Genomic DNA, 20251 nt, shown 5'->3' on the forward strand with positions numbered 1-20251 from the left:
AGTGACCTCATTTTACCTTTATACCATCTACGAAAACCAGAAGTAAACATATTGCTCTATGCTTACCTCCTGGTCTACACTAGCGATTCCATTATAAAAAATAAAGAAACAGACGTTTAACCGTCTGGTCTGTTTTTCATGGTGTAATCGAACTAGCGTGATCAGTTGGGAAATAAAATATCTCACACTTCACTTTCCTCTCGTATTAGGTACAGCCATGGGTTGACGGGAGTGGATGGAGTATTACTTCATTTTCTGCCAGTAGATATCAGTTATTATGGAATTAGCGGCTGCTTTGGCATTTCTTTGGACAAAAAAGATGGCCTAGAAATATTTTTACCATCCTGCAATAGCAACGCGGCGTCTTTGTTGGTCTGCAAGTTTGCCGTTAGTGGCGACGACACTTTACCACAGATGCCGGTGTCACTCACAGCCAGCTGGTCAGTGGACGTCTTGCAGTGTCCGTCACTCCCATACACACACACTTTCCTCGCTTGTGATGTCAATGAGTGAGTGCTGGCGGACAAGTACGTACAAACGATCGCTAAACATTAGTACTCCTCTGTACGTCATTTTCCGCCTCTTTTTTCGTGCATTATACGAGATTCACTGTGCCTATCTGCTCTTGTGTGCGATCATCGTCCTGACTGCAGCGACCTCAGCGACGAGAGCTTTTGTATCTTTTCTTCATGTCCACTGAGCAAACAGGTTTTTGAGTGTACCAACAAACAGGTAATACAGTGTGTTTATGCTTGATTATTAGCCTTAGTAGTAGTAGTATGCACTAATTTCTGTCCCAATAGTTTCCTACATTTCGTCAAAGGTATTATTATGAGTATCATTTAATCTCCAGCAAATTATTAAAAGCAGGAAAAAAGTCGCCTGAAGGGTATTTTAATAATAACTTTCTATAAACACGGGCTTAATGAGACATTTTAGGGAAAATACAGCTAAAAAATTTATTTGTTTGTGTTCCGGAAATTTACTAGCAAAGAGATTTTTGTTTTCAACTGGCATGATCTCGCAAATACACGGATTATAAATTAATTTTTGTATGTCACTTTTTACCTCCAGACAGATTATATGTAAGCTTTTTACATGAAATCCGTCTGTAGTTAAAACGCAATTATTGTTGTTTTCTGTTCTTAATATGCTGCATGTTTATCGTCGGATAAAAAGAGTTTTGATAAATACTTGACACTAGTGTTTTTTTCCAGTGCATTCCAGATCATTTTCGGTGCGATGATTTCTTTCACTGCACAGATGGCTCAGACGAAGCAGTGTGCGACAATCGAGAATATATTAAAGTAAAGAAAGGTGAACCTCCCCCTGCTCTCATCGACATTGATACTGATGGTAAGTTGAGAGCAGTAAACTCATTGACGAAGACACACGAACCTCTGTGTCCCGAAACCCATTTCCAGTGTCCAGGAGTTGACTTTTACTGTTTGCCCGTCTATGTTCGCTGTAATGGTGTCTTGACTGTCTGGTAACAGGACGAGACGGCGTGTGACACCTACACCTGTCCCGGCTACTACCGCTGCCGCTCGTCACAGTCTGCCTGCACCTGATCACGTGTGTGACGGTTGGTCACAGTGTCCTGGAGGGAGGAAGACGCAGCTGCTGTAGTGTGACCTTTCTTGTCCTGACACGTGTGTGTGTCACGGACTGGCCTTCACTGCACGGCAAGTTTGCAGCTTCCAGTTACCTGGAACTGAGGTTTCTTGACGCAAGTGGCTCGGGGATGACCCCCAGAGATGTTGTCAATAACACAATGGTTGTTTATCTCAGCTTTAACAAGTGCAACATCAGTCTTCTCGAGCAAATGAACTTTGTTAATCTTCAAATCCTTGACCTAAGTGACAATTATGTCAAATCACTTAGTTTAAATACTTTCCGAACTTTGCCTAATCTTAAGTCCTTGCGTCTTTCCGGTAATCCTTTTGCATCCTTATACCCAACAAACAGGACTTCTAATCCTGTCCTAGGACAGATAATAAACCTTGATGTTTCTAGAGTTAAGTTTACAAAACTAGATGTTGTAATTTCTGAAACATTTCCTAACCTACAGAAACTCAATCTCTCTGACTGCGGCATTGAAACCATTGCTGGCGAGGTGTTCGTAGACCTCAACGAACTACGAAGTCTAGATTTAAAGGGGTCTGCTGTAAACTATTTTCCATCACAAACATTTACCTTTCTAAAAAGGTTAGAGTCCCTCTACACTGACAACTACAAGGTCTGTTGTCCAGCCTCCCTTCCCGAACGGTTTATTTTACAAAAGTGTGAAGCGCCCTCTGACGAGATCTCGTCCTGTGATGCTCTCCTGCGCTCAGACACATACCGTGTCTTCCTCTCGTTATTCGCGTCTTAGCTCTGATGGGCAACGCGGGAAGTTTTATTTACGTGTGTTTATCAGTAAGAAAACAAGCAACCTTGGTTTTGATGTCTTTGTACTAATTTAAGTATAGCTGACTTTGTGATGGGTGTGTACCTGGCCATCATAGAATAGCTGACCGTGTGTACCTGGGAAACTACTTGTGGAACGACTTAATATGGAGAAATAGTTTTGTGTGTAAGCTGGCCGGCTTTCTCTGTCTACTGTCTAGTGAAGTGTCAGCTTTCATTATCCTTCTCGTCACATTAGACCGACTCCTTGTCATCAGGTTTCCCTTTAGCGTCTTTCACTTTTGTAAACGTTCTGCGTGGATTTCTTCTGTTCTAGTCTGGATTGCAGGTGTCTTTATCGCAGTATTCCTTTACTTCCATCAACAGCAGATTGGAACTTCTATAGTCAGAACGGTATCTGCATTCCAATACCTATCACGAATAATAAGTTTTCTGGAAAGTATTACGCAACCGGCATCATGATTATCCTGAACGGTATTCTTTTTCTTTTTATAGTAACTGGTCAGGTTTTTATCTTTTGGTCAGTAAGAATTAACAGTATTCCAGACTCTGACACATCCAAGACGACCAAGGACCTGACCATCGCCCGTCGACTGATGACAGTGGTTGTGTCTGACTTTTGCTGCAAGTTCCCCGTGGCCTTGCTGGGACTTCTAGCGGCCCGCGGCACGCCAGTCTCTAGTGAGGTCATCGTCGCTCTCGTCATCTTCATTGTTCCCCTCAACTCCGCTCTCAACCCCTTCCTGTACACATACAATGTGATGATGGAGCGTAGGCGCAAGGCCAAAGAAAGTAGGATAAAGAAGCATTTCATGTCGCTCTTAGAACAGAAAAACTTGTCGAAATAAGCTATGAAGAATTTATTTTAAACAATTGGATCTCCATATACGACATTTTGCTTTATTTCTGAACGTACCAGCCAAGCCGTTAAAACCTTGCATAACCCCTTTAAAACGATGTGGTGGTATAAACTTCGAAGGCAAAATAGCTTATACATTTCTTTTTTTTTTGATTGTTTAAAATTTGTGCTATGTTGTCTGTTAATTGCCAAGTCCTTTTCTTACATTTTATTTTAAAATTAAAAGAGATTACTTGACCATAAATCAATAGTGTCACTTGAATTTTTTTTTGGTTTTAATAAGGTATAATCAAAGTGAATTTTTTTACGAATTGTAAGTGAATGAAATGAAAATGGACGATTATCACCAAATTAACAAGCAAATAATATCTTCTTTTCATTTTTATTAAATTCTTTGATTATTGCCTGCTATTATCTGTGAAGCATAAATAATCAGGGACAACTAACTACTCATTTGTGACCCCGATAAAACAGACCTATCTGATGAGATCTTTGTAATGTTAGATGGATAAATATCTGACATCAAAGTAAAAGCCCACACTAAAAGTATTGACATGATTTATGCAATGTCAATAATGGAGCTTCATGATAAAGGTACACCTGAGGCCGTGTGAGTGGCTCATTTTCACAGTAAGTATTTTTTCAGTGATAAAGCTTTGCTTTTAAGGACATTTGTCTTGCTAATACATTTAGCTACCTCAGTTTTTGCTTTATACGTTTGCATAACTACGTGATGTTCGAACCTTCAATAAATCTGACGGGTATATTTTCTGTGTATACACTGAAATACAAAATTTCTATAACTTGTTTCAGTACATTTAGTGACAACAAATCGTGTTTTCAAACACATACAAGTAGCATGTATCTTGTACATCGAGGAATTATCAGGGATTAGGACGGAGGACGTAGGAGGTAAGCGGTGTACAATATTTAAAATGTATTTATGGAGGATGCTTTACTGAATTTTTATTCTTTAATGTAAAGTCGATGTTGCTTTAACACCGAGACTTGGTTTAACCCTGCCGGCTTTTATTGACTGTGTACATTAACCATTCGGTTCCACCATCCATCACTGAGGCCTATCACATGGATGCTGATGATACACAGCTGCTAGTGTCTGACCTCGTTCACATGTGTAACAGGTCCACACCATCACACAATACACAGTTGATTGTATGTAAACCTCTCCCAGAACAAACTGAACATGAATGATGACATGACCAAGGTCCTTTTCACAGCCTCTGCAGGTAAGCTCAAATGTCTTTCAACTTACACAAGAGCAATAAATTGTTTTATTTCTAAATGAACAGGACGTAAGCGGTAAATATGTAACAGTTATTTGTCATTTTATTAAAAAGAAGTCCTTTACAGCCAAAGGAAGAAGAAGAAGCATAAAACTACAATGGTTACAGTCAAGTGGCCAGTCAGTAAGGAACGGGTTTCGTCTATGAAAAATTACAATAATTATAATTGCGGAAGTTTGTGTTTCATAATTGAAGACCTTAAATTTTTCATTATTCATAATAATAAAATATTCATAATATCGATAATTTCTTCTTCTTTGACATGTCAAGAAATGAAATTTCTAGTAGCGTGTTTGTTATGCTGGTAAATCCGATTCTCAGGGAATATTTATATTGCTCTTGCAAATGTTAATTATGGTAACGCAAGGAATCCGTTTATTAGAGAGATTGTCTGCAAAACTCAATTTACTCTCATCACCTACAAGTTTTAGCGCATAGCTGCAGATGTTTCGGTAATGCCACTTATTAAATATTTTATCAACAGTAATTTTAATGGCACTATATTAATTACGCTGTTATATTTACCATACAATAGTATTGTATAGTACTGCAAAAGAATAAAGTTTGACATGCAGATGTGTATTGTTATATGTGTGTCTGTGCGTGGGTAGGGAGTGTGTGTCCGTGTGTTAGTGTTCATTGTTCCCACCATACATCAAGTACATCAAGTGAACTGTAAGTGGTTAAAATCATTTATTCAAGCAGACAAGCTTAACCGCTAAATATGCTTGATATGTTTTGCTGATATTTATTGGAAAATCGAAAATTGATTATATGGCTGCAATTGAGGCATGTACATTTACCATGGAAATTTACAAAATTAGTAAACATAACTTTATTAACAGAAGCTCCTTTCAAAAGTAGTATTTATATCTCAATTTTGTTTTGATTTTAGGTTAGTTTTTCGTCGCATTTTATTCAACTTTCTGTAGAAGGGAAGATAAGCGATGCTCTATAAACTGTGATGACAGAGATGCCAGGAAGCTAACTATCGATACTCAGATACAAGTTGCCACACGATCACAAAAGCTCCGCCGCAAACTTTTATTTTTGTCTTTTCTCTAAACATCAGAAGCAGAGGAGGGGGTGGGGAGCCTTTCCAAGAGAACGACGGGACGTGTGAGCTGAGTTCAGGCCGCGACAGCAACTGGCTGCAGGTAGGCGCTGGAAGTCACACCAGCCTGCCGGGTCCTCCCAGCACCTTGCTTGTCGACAATAGCTGGGGGAGAGGGGAGTCTTGGAGTACAATACGCTGGGATTCCTACATTATTTTCTAGATAAAACATCTTTAAATTTAATCCACAGCGGGATGCGAGAAACCAGCTGCAAACTGTCCTTTGTTACAAGAATAGAAGCTGGGAAAACACTTTACGGCTGACAACAATGCGAAGTTCTTTTCAAAGACTTTTTTTTTATCGTTGCTCACCTTTTGCACGGAGATATATCCACCCAACTCCGAGCCTTCCAAACACCCGGTTTGCTTTCAGTGCAGATCAATTCGAAAATTATTTTGTGACAAGATTTGTAACTTTCGGGGCAGCTTAAAATAAATCCTTCTTACATTTCTTATATTTGTCCTCCTCAGCTTCTACTTTCGACTGACATTAGCTCAGTGGGAGTATAATGGGCAGGAATGTCATGAACGTTAATTCAAGTGCATAACACACTTTTAATGAGACAAGATTCAACATCATATCAGAAAGGTCTTGGATATGACTAATGTTGATAGGGCAGAAATAGGAAACGAACAACAAAATCAATTTGTTATTTCCCATCTTCGGTTGTTACATTGGTCAGTAAAAGGGCACTCGGTATCTTAGTTTATATATAAAATAATTAAAATATTATATCTCAGCACATCAAGTGTATGATTGTCTATGAACGATGGCTTAGCGAGACGGGGAGGTAACTATATCCTCCACCCCTTTAACTTTCAGAATTAAATACCGAAGGGTGGAAAATCCCCAGAATGATGAATTTATGGAAACACGTATAGAGGACCTGCTGAGGACGTTGCTGCACATGTCTGTTCCTCTTCTGCATGCAGCACCGACATGCAGGACTCGACCTCATTATCGACTACTTTCCGCCTCACGTGAGTGAACTCACAGGTCATGACCCACATACAGCTCCGTGCACAAGAAAGTCGAGGGTTCACAGATGAAAGCCTTGTAGCGTTTAGAAAGTGTAAATAAGTACTAAATGAATTTAAAGGACTTATAGCTGTCTTCAGGGTGGTACATCTTGTCTAGAGTATCGTCTGAATTATTTATTTAATATTCGTATTCAAGTGTCGTTTATGAGGGACTCACAGTCGATACCAAAAACAGACTTAGAAGCAGCATAACATGTTTGACTTTTAACAGGTATGATCCGTTAGCGACATGTTTTTGTGATCTACTGTTAGTGAATGATTTACTCAGATTATCATTATCATTATTATCTCTGAAAATATGCTAATAATTATAAAGACTTATTTTTAACCGTTTCCCTTACAGAAAAGTCATTTGACATAAACAATCGGTTTAGCATCTCTCTTTGTCTAACACACACACACACAAAACACAAAACAGACTCATAATCATAAATAGTGAAAGTATGGCATTGTAACATGCTATTTATGTGAATTATTAGCTAGTAGTACACAGTTATCAGACTGGAAGCGAGAGTCTCACATCTACCAGCTTTGAAGAGAACATGTCATACTTCTCAGGCTTGAATGTCCACATTTCTCGTTGTTTTCCACATTCTGGCCAAATATTCGAACACTTTAGTTGGAGCTGCAGACGATTCTTCTCTTTAACTTGGCCTTGACAAACGCTTTGGGTTTTCTGTGTGTGCATGAGAAGCACTTAATGTTGAGGATCTCTGTTATGCTGTGTGTGGATGATGGTGTATAGGTATGCTATATGTGGATGATGATGTATAGGTATGCTATGATGGTGTATAGGTATGCTATATGTGGATGATGGTGTATATGTATGCTATATGTGGATGATGGTGTATATGTATGCTATGTGTGGATGATGGTATGGACGCAAATTGCTGTAACACGACACAAGCTCAGGAGTGTCTCCAGGGAGTTGACAAGGTAACACTACAGCATTCTGCTCCGTATAGTCAAAACAGTCTTAAAGCCGATCACATACTCTAGCGATGAGTCTTCAACATGCAAATTATTGAGGCCACTGAGCTTAAGGTCGGTCAAATACTTTGGCAAAAGCTGGACTGTAGTATGGTAAGACGGATCAAGCAGAGTAAGAATATTGCAAATTGAGGACGCACTGTTCATTATCGCGCCGTGTGTGTACGCGCGTGCACACATTTCATAAGAACGTTTATAATTGGTGTTTGGATTTACTTTTTATTTGCCTGTTCGAGCGATCTAGTCCACAGATGCATTTTATTTACAGAACAACTCAGTTCAGTACACGGATATTCTTTACCAGTAATAGTTGTCGTGGTGTGTCTCATGAGTGATCAGTTTTTTTCTGTTGACTCCCCGCCTACAGACCACGCAGTGCGTGATTGTGACATGAGAAACACTATCGGACCCATTCACACAATGGAATGTTTTGTCAAACTTTACAAAACCACTAACTCAACCACTTGCATCCACACAATCAAGAAAGGTAAAATAAGAAATAAGGAAATATAATTGCGGTAAAGAGACTAATCGTGATAATAAAATATATACATATGGCAGTGTATAAAAACTCATGATTCGTGGCTGTAGGACCATGATCGTGTATCCACTGCTGAATCTTGATTTATTCACACTTTTCCCCGTTGGACACAGTCTAATCGACAAATATAGTTTTTCCGATAAGTCTAATTTAAAGACATAGTCTTTTGGTAAAGTTCTGAAAGAACTGTACTCTTAGAACTTTGCAAGGACAGCAGTTAAGAAAATAGTGTGAAGCCTCAACGAATGATTATTGAAATATTTCTGTCGATAGATGGTTCACGTTTATGGGAAGATGGTGGTGGTGACCCTGGTCACGCGTGGAGCGAGCGGTTTGCAGTTGTCCTGAGGGAAGGAAACAACTTTCATCATCTTCTTTCGCCAGGCATAGAGGTAGGTACACAGGACTTCATTAAAGCCAGGCGTTGACATTTTGTTGTTGCATGGTTTAATATTATTGTCTTGGTCTAGTCTGACAGAGTCAACAGATGGGATCATCAAAATTAGATCAACAAATCAATCGAAATGTGGAGTTTTCTAGAAATATTTTAAACAGGGTCTCTTTGGACCAGTAACAGATACAACAACGACCAACGCCAACAACCAACCAACAACAACACCAAACTACGAAATACTACCACCAACCACCAACCACAACCACCACGTACAACTAAACACCAACCAAAAACAACGAACATCTGACAACCACAACAATTAACAAGTACAACTCGCAAGCATCAACGACCACAACAAACAAAAATTACAACAAACAACAAACTCCAACATCCTACATCAACAGCCACAACCACCAACCACCACCACCACCACCACCTACACCGCCAACACCTCCCTCATAAAAACAAGATACCTTCGCTGACTAAGATTACCAATACTTACTTTTTAAATCCTAAAAATAAATATTAACACATCAGAATTCGCATATAAAGCTTATAATACTTTTTCTCGCGTACATTGCGTTATTTCAGTATTCCTTTTATGTGATAGTGATAGAAAATATTTCTTTAGCTTCACTTCCCTAGCCTTTTGCCTCCGCTCCATCATCACATTGTATGTGTACAGAAAAGGGTTGAGAACAGAGTTGAGGGGAACAATGAAGATGACGAGAGCGACGATGACCTCACTAGAGACTGGCGTGCCGCGGGCCGCTAGAAGTCCCAGCAAGGCCACGGGGAACTTGCAGCAAAAGTCAGACACAACCACTGTCATCAGTCGACGGGCGATGGTCAGGTCCTTCGTCTTCTTGGATGTGTCAGAGTTTGGAATACTGTTAACTCTTACAGACCAAAAGATAAAAGCCTGACCGGCAGCAATAAACAAAAAGAAACACCGTTTAATATAATCATGACACCTAAAGAGTAGTCGTTACCTGCAAAGTAGTTCCTGATAAATGGAATCGGAATACAGATACCGTTCTGACTGTAAAAGTTCCAAACTGCTGTTGATGGCAGCAAAGGAATCACTGCAATAGTAACACATACACTCCATACTATACCTGAAGCTATCCACGCAGAACATTTACAAAAATGAAGGACACTAAATGGAAACGCGATGACAAGGAGTCGGTCTAATGTGACGAGAAGGATAATGAAAGCTGACACTTCACTAGACAGTAGACAGAGAAAGCCGGCCAGCTTACACACAAAACTATTTCTCCATATTAAGTCGTTCCACAAGTAGTTTCCCAGGTACACACGGTCAGCTATTCCTATGATGGCCAGGTACACACCCATCACAAAGTCAGCTATACTTAAATTAGTAACAAAGACATCAAAACCAAGGTTGCTAGTTTTCTTACTGATAAACACACGGTAAATAAAACTTCCCGCGTTGCCCATCAGAGCTAAAGACGCGAATAACGAGAGGAAGACACGGTATGTGTCTGAGCGCAGGAGAGCATCACAGGACGAGATCTCGTCAGAGGGCGCTTCACACTTCTGCAGAATAAACCGTTCAGGAAGAGAGGCTGGACAACAGACCTTGTAGTTGTCGGCATTGATACGTTCTAACTTACTTAAGGTAGAAAATGTTTGTGGTGGAAAATAGCTTAGAATAGAACCCACCATATCTACTCTTCTTAGATCGTTAAGGTCTCGAAACACCTCGCCAGCAATGGTTTCAACGCCGCAGTCAGAGAGATTGAGTTTTTGTAGATTAGGAAATATTGCAGAAATTATAACATCCAGTATTGAAAACTTAACTCTGGAAACATGAAGGTCTATTACCTGCCTTAAAACAGGGTGAGGAGGTCTGTCAGTTGGGTGTAATGATGAAAGAGGGTTACCTGAAAGATCTAAGGATCTCAGATTATGTAAATTACGAAAATTTTATAACCTAATGATTTAATATAGTTATCACTTAGGTCAAGGATCTGAAGGTTAACAAAGTTCATATCTTCAAGAACACTGATGTTGCAGTTGTTAAAGCTGAGATAAGCGATCATGGTGTTATTGACAACATCTCTGGGGGTCATCCCCGAGCCACTTGCGTCAAGAAACCTCAGTTCCAGGTAGCTGGACGCTGCAAACCTTGCCGTGCATGTGAAGGCCAGTCCGTGACACACACACGTGTCAGGACAAGAAAGGTCACACAGCAGCTCGTCGTCTCCCTCAGGACACTGTGACCAACCGTCACACACGTGATCAGGGTGCAGACAGACGTGTGACGAGCGGCAGCGGTAGTAGCCGGGACAGGTGTAGGTGTCACACGCCGTCTCGTCCTGTTTACCAGGACAGTCAAAGACACCATTACAGCGAAGATAGACTGGGAAACAGTAGAAGTTACTTCCTGGACACTGGAAATGGGTTTCAGGACACAGAAGTTCGTGTGTCATCGACAGTGGCTGTACTGCTCTCAGCTTACCATCAGAGTCAATGTCTATGAGGGCAGGGGGAGGTTGACCGCTTTTTGCTTGTAGATAACCTCGATGGTCGCACATGAGTTCGTCTAAACCATCTGGGCAGTGCCAGAAATCATCGCACCGAAACCGATCTGGAATGCACTGGAAAGAAAACGACATCTTGTCAAGTAGAAACCAAACATTTTTTACAAACGATAAATATGTAGCGTTATGAGAGTCGTATTAAAACTATTGGACATAAATCGTAAACTCACGATTTATGTTTAGGAAATAAAACTGACAGATCAGGGTTAGTTTTCGATTTATTTCTGACATTTATTTAGCACTGATACTTTTAATAACAAGAAATCTCCGTTTCAAACTTTGATGATAAAAAAAATGTTCAAATTACAATTTACAGAGGAACATACTATATGTGAAAGAAGCCACAGATGACCGTGTAGATTTCCGAGTAAGAAAGTGTTTACAATTTTCGGCAATAAATATCGGAGTAAGAAACAAAAAATCACAATAAATCTATTGTAACTAGGAGCATGTATATGACCATTGTATTTTCGGGTTGCTGCCGTTATATCTCTTTTCTCTCTCTTCGTTTCTCTCTGTACTCCCATTGCACATCCTAATGTTTCGACATTTGTATGCTACGATGGCTTCTCTCATCTTTTATTAAAATGAAATGCTTACGCATACCTGATTGGGAAAATTCCAAATTGAACCAGACTAAGATAAGTAAATCCAACAGCTAAAGCCCTCCCAAATCCACACACATACTGTATTACCTGTTTGTTGGTGCATTCATAAACATTTTTGCTCAGTGAACACGAAGAAAATATGCAAAAACTCTCATCGCTGTTATCGGAGCAGTCAGGACGATGATCGCACACAAGGGAGTAAGGAACTCGTTCAATCTCGTTGATACACGAGAAAGAAGGCGGAAGTGACGTCATAGGAGTACTACATGTCTTAGCGTTGTCATACTTGTCCGCCCAGCACTCACTCTTGACATCACAAGCGAGGAAAGTGTGTGTGTAGTGGAGTGACGGACACTGCAAGACGTCCACTGACCAGTTGGCTGTGAGTGACACCGGCATCTGTGGTAAAGTGTCGTCGCCACTAACGGCAAACTTGCAGACGAACATAGACGCCATCGCACTATAGCAGTTTGGTGTAAATACCCGTAGGTCCTCGTTTTTTAAAATGTAGATTCCAGTGCAGTCGCTAGTTCCGTAATAAACATCTATTGGCAGAAAGTGGCGGAATATTCCATCCAGCCCTGCAAACCCATGACTGTACCTAACACGAAAGGAAAAAATGTGAGATATTTTACTTCGCGACTGATCATACTCCTTTTTTTACACCATGAAAACTGCATCGAACGATGAAACTTAATGTTCTGTAAGTATTTGTGATAATGGTAATGACTTCCGGTTTACATGGATGGTATTCAGGTGGAGAAAGGACGATACATACTGTACATACTCATTCTTTTACACCATGAAAACTGCACCGAACGATAAAACGGAATGTTCTGTAACTATTTGTGATTATGGTAATGACTTCTGGTTTACTTGGATGGTAGTCAGGTCGAAAAATGTCGCTAAAGGCACACGTTCAAAGTCAGAGGTAATTGGAACATTATAAGGCTTATTATATAGGAGATTTTTTTAACCTTATCATTTGATTCTCTCTCTGTCTCTCTCTCTCTCTCTTTGTGTGTGTGTGTTTGTGGCTAGAAAAGTAAGATCGATTTGTTCGATGATCTAGAAGATAATAATTGTTTGAGAAGCGCTTAATCAAGATTAGACTTTAAAGTCAATTTAAAACTAGAGAACAAGCGATATTTTAATAACATATCGTAATAGTCATTTGGAAAAACTACAGTAGCTTACATGTATGGCAATGAAGGGGAAGCTGGTACAAGCCCATAAAGCAAGTATTCGAAAGGACGATATCGCAGAATATCGACAGTTGCCACCCATTCTGCCGGTGTGTTCGCTGCCATCAGCAGCATACCTCGAGACTCACAAGTTTTCGAAGCTGTGTTCCACGAAATGTTTTGGTCTGTCTTTACAAACTGTAGACATGTGCCATTAGCTGACTGGAAGCCTGGACCACACACGTGACTGGTGTAAGGACAGTCCACTTCGTCCTCGCCGCCCACGCAGTCGGACACCAGGTTACACGGGAAGTGCAGGCGGAAGTCGGGCCAGTGCGGCACAGAGCAGTTCCACCTGCCGTCACTCAGTTGTTGGGGAAGAGCGGAGAGGGCGTGAAAAGAGAAATCAAGTCGAAATCCTGTCCCTGGATATAATGTCACAGACTTGAAGTGAATGTACAGCTTGCTGACATTGTAGACAGAGATAGGTGGCTTGTGATTGGTACATATCTCATCGATCACACCCTTATTTTTAGGGTGTTCACTGTAAAGTGATATTTTATCAAATCCGCAGTAGGGTGTACCTGCGATATTTACTTCTTGAAAACTGACCATTACTTTATGATGCTCGGGGATACGTATCTCAATCCAGCTATCCATCAATGGATACAGAGTTTTCCCGTTCCAGTTTGGTGTTTGAACATATCCTGTAATCAGTTATGACGATGAATTACGCTCACATAGTTACAGATACATGCGCACATGACATCAAAATACAAATGCGAAGTACTTTGCTTTACTTTAGGCAATTCAAAGCTGTTTGGAATATTTAGTACAGGATTTTTACAATTTTTATCCTCTTTTACGAGTAGAACTCCCTGCTCTTTTGCGAACAAAATATTTGTCTTCTTGTTCCTAATCACTCCTAGTGGAGCATAGGGCCGCAACTACACCCCGCAATCGGACTTTGTTCTGGACGTCCCTCTCCAGTTGGGACCATGTCATGCCAACTGTCTTCATCTGGCTGTGGACTGATCTCCTCCATGTCTGTCTGGGTCTCCCAACCCTGCACCTCTCCTGTGGGTTCCAGCTTGGCTTAAAAACAGCAGTCCCCTACCTTACTCCTGCCGGCTTTGGCTTTATGTTTCTTACAGGTACCATGCATTCTGGTCGCGTAGACCTTAGAGTTTTTTACGACGACAGACGTTACACGCACGCGCGCACGCGCACACACACACAAAGAACAGAGACATCGCTCAGATGATGATGACGATGACGATGATGATGACGATGAAGAGATTTGTAGGTGAATCGAAGAGGAACAAGTTCAGAGAAATATCACAGAGAGAGTCATAAAGAAGATGGAGGATGAAGACCGTTGTTCTCCCTCTCACTTTGACATTTTGAGTGCAACTTCTTTTCTTATTGACGACGTCTTTTTCTGCCTCAACTGACGTGGAACAAATGACGCACACGTGACATCAGACACAAGACGTCAGACACAAGACGTCAGACACAAAACGTCAGACACAAAACGTCAGACACAAAACGTCAGACACAAAACGTCAGACTCAAGACACATTGGTACACGAGACAACACGAGACCTACCATAACTCACTAACCTCACTTGACCTGTGTCTAGCCCCAGCCCCGCCAATAGAAATAACACTCATCCTGAACCCTGTCAGGTGTTACAGCCCTCGTTTGTTTTCTCTCCCTACAACCGTCACACGTAACCATGGAGACGATCCTCGACGAGTCCCGCAGACATCATTGATATCTCTGCTCAGCGGTTCACGCGTGGCTTCCTCTACCCACTGAATGCTGTCTACCCTGAAAACGCTTCCCTAACTCTTGTACACAGATTCCTTTTACTTTGTTAAGTGCGCGAGGTCAGCTTTAGTCCAGACCTTTACACGTGGGCAAATTTCGTGTCACCCAGAAAGTAATCACATGACAAAGCGAACTCACTCTCAAGCACGTACATTGTAGCCTTGTTATTTGATTGTTGAGAACAATTAAAACAGGCGCTACCTGCTGGACCTGAATGTTTGACGGCCGATGTTTAGTGTTTACGGTGTTATTGTTTAGTGTTTAGGTTATTATTCACATACCTGCAAATGAATTAATGGATTGCATTGATTCAGTTATCAGGAAGGTTTCACTTTTCAGTCATTTAAGATAATAGCACAGTCGGTAATTTAATTACTCTGACAAGTAAAAAAAATCCGTATTTCACGTACCCTGATTGGCTGTTGTATAGTTGACTTCCAGTTTAGGCCTAAGGTGAGAATGAACTGCGGATATATTGATAAATAAAGAAAATATCGTACTTAAAGTGTTCATTTTGCTGATCACAACTTTGACCTTATTGCTAAAAGAAAAGATCTCGTCAGAAGCCGCGCAGTAATGCACGAGCGACATGTTGTCTTTTCCAAGGTCGAAGATCTGTAGGTCGACATCATCACACGATGATTCTCTAATCACCTTCACTTTAATTTTAGCCACGTGGTCACGTGGTACAGTGACTATAATTGTACATTTTCCTATCGCAGTTAAATGTGAAGCTCTTATTCCTATCTGTATAAGTCTTACATTGAACTCATCTGATGATTGTTCTATCAAACATTTTTGAAAGTAATCGAGAGAAATATTAACGGAAGAATAAGTGTCATTTCCTAAGGACATGAACACATTTTTATTCTCTGTCATGAACACATCCTCCCTAGTGACGATATCTGACAGTGAAGACGGTGTAAGTCTCCTGTCTACCGTTCAGTGTCAGACGTGACGTCAGGTGTAGACACTGTCACGTGACTACTAGAAACATCGCGTGTGACGAGAGACAGAGAAGATAACAAGTATTCATTATCAAACCGGCGCGAGTGGTTCTCTGTGTCCGAAGTGTTTCCTAATCTACCTGAATTAGAAAATACAAATATTTCAGTGAACAGTATATGAACAACTAATCCTAAGACAACCACCGTTTTCCTAACGGAAATCATTTGACAACTATCAACAGTAGTCACTGCTGCAGTCCTATCAACAGTTTCTTTGTGACGTCCTGTGGGCTCCGTTGTCTGCCAGGCTGATTTAAATACACTTACCCACTTCCCCGCCTTTGTTTCCGAAGAACATTCTAAAAACAATTTTTTTTTTAGTAAGGGACGTAGAGGCAAGCTACATTTAGTTTTAAAACATTTCTTGTGAGAAAAGTCTGAAATTTGTAAGTACGTAAAAATAACTCCTTACAGGAGAGGATGAAATCGTTAATTGTGTACGTGTGTGCACACGCATTGTGAGGTGACGACGTTGATTGGCGCTCGCGCACGTGCACACATTCGCACAGAACTGCTCGCAGTCCTGCACAAACGCACAAAGACCACAACATTATTTTAAAGACATTTTTTTTGATTAAACATTAAGATTTATTTTGTTAAAGCTTTAGGATTTGCCAAGTGTTAATGTTTGTGTCTTGCAATTTTAAGGAGGCCCATGAGCAGCATGAAATTTGTTTCCGTTATTCACAAGGACCTACACGTACATACACCCATAATGGTGCGTGCACATACAGATGTGTGCTTCCCTGCACAGACTGAACTGATTAGCTATTTCTGTATAAACAAAAATTTATTTCTCTTAAGGCAACGAAGAAATCCATTTACACACCCCCCCCTCCCACACACACATACACACAGAGACTCATGCCATGAGGAGGAGCCAGTGTTCTGGATGATGTGACTGTAGGCTTTAGTCGTCGCCAGTCGTCATGCAGGTCATCACAATTTAGCTGTTTCTTCATCGTTTGCCAGAACTGTCGTCAGCTCTCACAGATCTCGTAGCTTAACTGCATCTGCAGAAGTTTTTCCTCCATGATCTGGGTTGAATCACATGGTCCTGCAGCAAAAAGAAATTTATTTTTGGGACAAAGCGTCTGTTATGTTTTCTGTGAATGATGGTGTTGACAGAAATTGATTCACCACGAAACCTCTGCGGATTCTTCAAGGGACTGACAAGCTATGTGTAAAGTGTTCCACTTGGAACGTTTTTGAAGATAATCATATACCACGAGTCTTTATTACACTAACTAATGAGCTTACCGAGCATAACATTTCTAAAATACTTTAGCAGAATCTGGTCTACACTCTTGCGAGAAGACCACGCGGAACAGTAACTTGATTCTTGCAAGTGGGAACTACTTTTTTTTTACCTTATGGCGTCGATCACATGAAACCGAGGACAAAATGCATTCCTTACTTGATTTTATGACTAGTGGTATTTAAGTATTAACAGTTCTTTTAACGACAAAAATTACATAAGACCTGACATTGTGGATGTAAAAATAGAGGGTATAGCGGAGTGCTCGTGTGGGGACCTGTGAGTGGTTAAAATCATTTATTCAAGCAGCCACACTTAACCGTTAAATATGCTTGATATGTTATGTGGTTTTTTTCCTCGTAAATGGAAGATCAAAAATTGATTCCATGGCTGCCATGTTGTCATGCACATTTACCATGCAAATTTACAAAGTTTGTAAATATAGCTTAATTAAGAGATGCTCCCTTCAAAAGTAGTATTTTCACAAATTTATAGCGCAGTTTTGTCGTGACTTTTAGGCACATTCTTTGTCATGTTTTATGAAATTTTCTCGAAAAGGGAAGATAAGCGACACGGTATAAACTCTGACGACAGAGATGCCAGGAAGCTATCTATCGATACTCAGATACAAGCTGCCGCACGATCACAAAAGCTCCTCCGAATACTTTTTCTTTGTCTTTGCTCTAAACATCAGAAGCAGAGGAGGGGGTGGGGTGCCTTTCCAAGAGAACGACGGGACGTGTGAGCTGAGTTCAGGCCGCGACAGCAACTGGCTGCAGGTAGGCGCTGGAAGTCACACCAGCCTGCCGGGTCCTCCCAGCACCTTGCTTGTCGACAATAGCTGGGGGAGAGGGGAGTCTTGGAGTACAATGTGCCGGGATTCCTACATTATTTTCTAGATAAAACATGTTTAAATTTAATCCACAGGGGGTGTGAGAAAACAGCTACAAACTATCCTTTGTTACAAGAACAGAAGCCGGCAAAGCACTTTACGGCTGACAACAATGCGAAGTTCTTTTCAAAGACATCGTCGCTCGCCTTTTTCACGGAGATATATCCACCCAACTCCAAGCCTTGCAAACACCCGGTGTGCGACTGATCATGGAGAGAGCTCCGTACAAAAGAAAGTCGTTTTCTTTTACAGATGAAAGTCAAGAAGCGTTTAGAAAGCGTAGTTAAGTACTAAATGAATTTAAAAGACTTACAGCTGTCTTGAGGGTGGTACATCTTGTCTAGAGTATCGTCTAAATTATTTATTTAATATTCGTATTCAAGTGTCGTTTATGAGGGACTCACAGTGTTACGAAATTGAGTATTTTTAGTTTGACGGGGCCTTGGCAGGAAGTGGCGATGTCAAGGCCAGGGCGTACTGCGTCTTAATTTTTTTAATATTTTTTTTTAATTTTGCATTTTTAGCATTTTTGAAGGGATCTATAAAAAGCTGGGGTAGACCTAGGTGGTCGTTATTCGATTTTTCTGAGTTGTTAGTAGTACTCTGTGTGAGTTAGAAATAGTACTCTGTGTGAGTTGAAAGTAAGAGGATATAAGTAGCCTGTGTGGCAGTCCGCTGATTATGTGGTTATAACGTTGAGTTGTTGAACGTTGAAATAATACTGAGAAAATATTACAGTGTGAGCCGCTGTATACGTTTCTATCTTCTGTTTCACGGAATGACTGAAGTGACTTTGTACAGAAAGTGTGACACCGCAGATTTTCAGATCTTTAAACGAGCCAAGTTACCGCTACGGTCGTAAACATCTGGGGGCCTGTCCGGGATCTGCACCGTCATCGTTTCGTTGCAAAGAAGCTGGTGTAGAAAGGACAGAGAACTGTGAGTGATCTTTTTGAGTTGAGTGTACAGCCATGGAAGTCACGAAGGAGCTAGTGAAGTTTAGGCAAAGAGATTAGGCCTGGAGAAAGAAGAGTTAAAAGAGTTTGTAGAACCAAAAGAGAGGAAAAGAGCAGAAAGAAAGAGAACAAAGAGAGAGGGAGAGAGAAGAAAGAGCTGCCGAGCGAGAACTACGGAATTTACAACTGTAGAACATGAAGAGAGAGAAAGACAACGCGTGCATGAATTAGAGATTGGCGTCGTTGAGGCCAGCAGTCACCATGTCGGAGGTGTCTGTGAAGTGTGAGAGGCATCAAGGTTGCCGAAATTTGTTGACGGAAAAGACAGTATGGACAGTTATTTACAACGGTTCGAGCGCCATGCTGAGCTGTCTAGTTGGCCACGAACTGAGTGGGCGGTGTCGCTCAGTGCGTTACGTGTCGGGCATGCACTGGACATTTATTCACGCATTGCCGACAGAAGCAGTTCAAGACTATTATCAGTTAAAGCAGAGCGTTGTTGAGTGGATATGACTTCACGGAGATAACGGCTTTAGGCGACGTTTCCGTGCAGTAAATCAGAGAAAGGGGAGAGCCCTGAGCAGTTTTAAGAAGGTTAAGAGCATACTTTATAGATGGATTGAGGAGCGGGGCAGAAGACGGACTTCGACGGTCGATGTTGTATTATAGTACTCAAAGAGCAGTTCATCGAGAATGCCCAAAGACTTGGCAGTCTTCTTACAGCAGCAAGAAGACAGAGCCTAAAAGCATTGTCAAATGCTGCGACAAGATACCTGCAGTCGCAAGGCAGAGAGTTCACAGCCAGGTTAAGAGGGTCCTGTCTGCAGCCGACACGGCCAGAACATCACATCTGCCCAGCGCAGCCAAGGTTACGATCGGCATCAAGGCAACGAGCTGCGGTGTTATTCCTGCGGTGGAAAGGGTCACAAGCCATGGGTGCCCGAGCAACTCGATGAGACATTCAAACCAGCCGCCAAACATTGGAGGGAACACACGACGGACTCCGCAACGTCGAATCGTCGTCCTGTGATGTCCGCAAACGTGGCATTTGTGAGGGCCAAGGGCCAAGGGCCAAGCTATGAAGGCCGACGACAACACACGATCGCTACTGACAGCACGACCCAGAACGAGCGGCACACTCCAGTGGTAGACTGCGCGTTTACATGAGACGACGGCGACATTGGATATGCGGTGTCACGCGGACAGGTGGGAGGTAACAACGTCACCGTGCTGAGGGACACTGGTGTTCTGGAGTTGTCATCCGGAAAGACCTTGTGTTAGAAGGCAGTTCGG

General features: G+C 41.3%; 1 protein-coding gene across 1 annotated transcript; it reads right to left on the reverse strand.

The window, feature by feature from the left end:
- Nucleotides 1–1675: 1675 nt before the first annotated feature.
- LOC112557545 lies at nt 1676–18899 on the reverse strand. The gene is made up of 7 exons (XM_025227484.1): nt 18851–18899; nt 16844–16909; nt 15256–15309; nt 13025–13718; nt 11915–12428; nt 10596–11276; nt 1676–1855 (listed from the first exon to the last, which is right to left on the reverse strand). Exons 1-7 carry the CDS (start codon nt 18897–18899, stop codon nt 1676–1678), a joined length of 2238 nt encoding a protein of 745 aa, XP_025083269.1.
- Nucleotides 18900–20251: the final 1352 nt, after the last annotated feature.

Source organism: Pomacea canaliculata, linkage group LG2 (genome assembly GCF_003073045.1).
Source record: "Pomacea canaliculata isolate SZHN2017 linkage group LG2, ASM307304v1, whole genome shotgun sequence".
Classification (NCBI taxonomy): Eukaryota; Metazoa; Mollusca; class Gastropoda; order Architaenioglossa; family Ampullariidae; genus Pomacea; species Pomacea canaliculata.